This window comes from Pteronotus mesoamericanus, unplaced genomic scaffold (genome assembly GCF_021234165.1).
Source record: "Pteronotus mesoamericanus isolate MK-2021 breed Mesoamerican mustached bat unplaced genomic scaffold, CSHL_Meso_final contig_591, whole genome shotgun sequence".
Classification (NCBI taxonomy): domain Eukaryota; kingdom Metazoa; phylum Chordata; class Mammalia; order Chiroptera; family Mormoopidae; genus Pteronotus; species Pteronotus mesoamericanus.
Genome location: NW_026555208.1, coordinates 1,415,480 through 1,417,167, shown reverse-complemented (window position 1 = coordinate 1,417,167; position 1,688 = coordinate 1,415,480). Strand labels below are relative to the sequence as shown.

The following is a 1,688-nucleotide window of genomic DNA, read 5'->3' as shown; positions in this document are numbered from 1 at the left end:
CTGACCAGGGCTTCATTTTTCTTAACACTTGTCATTGACCGTGTGATTTCTAGTTGAACATCTGTATGAAAGAAATCTAGAACACCATACTGTTTTAACAGGAACTGTTAAATTCTTCCTTCAGTGAATCAGAGCTCTTTTCCTTGAAAATTTCTCTTATATGACATTTTATGCCAGAGGTCAATAATGAATATCATTGCAAGTATACATTCAGACACACAAAAACACACATGCCTCCAACAATTATAGCCAACTTTGTGTGCTTGTGTGTGTGTGTGTGTGTGCATGTGTTTATTTCACAATTCTGGTGAAAGAAATTTCTTTATTGATTTTATTATGAATTTCAGTCTGCTCAAACTTTATACTTCCATAACAGGAATCAATTACTTCTCATTTGTTTTGCTTCTTTTTAACAAAAAGACTCTGTACCCGCTTCTGGACCTGTTTGGTACTGATCCCATAAATGACTGGGTTGAGGGCAGGGGGGATGACCACATAGAGATTAGCTAGAAGGATATGGATATACTGGGGAATGTTGTGACCAAAGCGATGAGTGAGGAAGGAGAAGAGGGCTGGACCGAAGAAGGCTAAGATGACACAAATATGAGAGCTGCAAGTGTTTAGAGCCTTTAAGCGGGCATCCTGGGAAGGGAGGTGGAAGACAGTGTATAAGATCCTAGCATAGGAGATAATAATCAGAAGCACATCTAGAAACAAGATAGAAATATTACCAAGACCATAGTAGACATTGGCACTAATACTGGCACAAGCCAGACGTGCTACTCCCATGTGCTCACAATAGGTATGAGGGATGATTCTATGTCCACAGTAAGGCAGCCTCAGAAGGAGAAAAATGATGGGAGCAATCATGCATAAACTTCTTAGAACTACCACCAGTGCAATCACACCAATGACTCTGTTGGTGAGGATCATGTTGTATCTGAGGGGATTGCAAATAGCCACATAGCGATCAAAACCCATGGCAAGAAGTACAATGCTCTCCATGACTGTAAAAAAGTGGATAAAAAAGACTTGAGCAACACAGCACCCAAAGCACAGCTCCTGAAGGTTGAGCCAAAAGATACCCAGTGTCTTGGGGATGGTAGCAGTAGAGAGACTCAGGTCAATTACTGACAGCATGGCTAGAAAGTAAAACATGGGTTGGTGAAGGCTATGATCAGTCCAGATAACAAAAAGAATAGTGATATTTCCAACAAGAGCAATCAGATACACTACACAGAAAGGAAAGCCAAGCCAGATTTGTGCAATTTCCAACCCTGGAATGCCCAGCAACAGGAACGAAGAAGGGTGGTACTCAGTGACATTGGGAGAGGGCATTCTTCTGCAGGCTGATTGTAATATCCTTATTAAAAGTTGTAGCTGGTTCCCACAGGAAAATTTATCCACCATTAACTGAGATCTACAAAAATTAAAAACAAAATGTCACTACAATTAATTCAATAAAAGTTAATAAAAAGGCTGTGGTACATTTTCACACTATAATACTACAAGGCTGTAAAAAAGAAAGCAATCTTTTTGTGATAATGTGGATGGACCTGGAGAGTATCATGCTAAGTGAAATAAGCCAGTCAGAGAAAGACAAATACCATACAATTTTACTTATATGTGGAATATAAGTAACAAAGTAAATGAAATAGAAACAGACTCATAGATACAAAGAACAGACT

The 1,688-nt window shown here is 39.1% G+C and overlaps 1 protein-coding gene across 1 annotated transcript; it reads right to left on the bottom strand.

The window, feature by feature from the left end:
* Window positions 1-390: 390 nt before the first annotated feature.
* On the bottom strand, window positions 391-1,380 carry LOC129076454 (olfactory receptor 52E8-like). The gene has a single exon (XM_054580618.1). The coding sequence runs from the start codon at window positions 1,336-1,338 to the stop codon at window positions 391-393; it is 948 nt and encodes a 315-aa protein (XP_054436593.1). The 5' UTR covers window positions 1,339-1,380.
* Window positions 1,381-1,688: the final 308 nt, after the last annotated feature.

Excerpts from the sequence above, each read along its gene's own strand:
- LOC129076454 (XM_054580618.1), bottom strand. The coding sequence starts at position 1,338 with ATGCCCTCTCCCAATGTCACTGAGTACCACCCTTCTTCGTTCCTGTTG.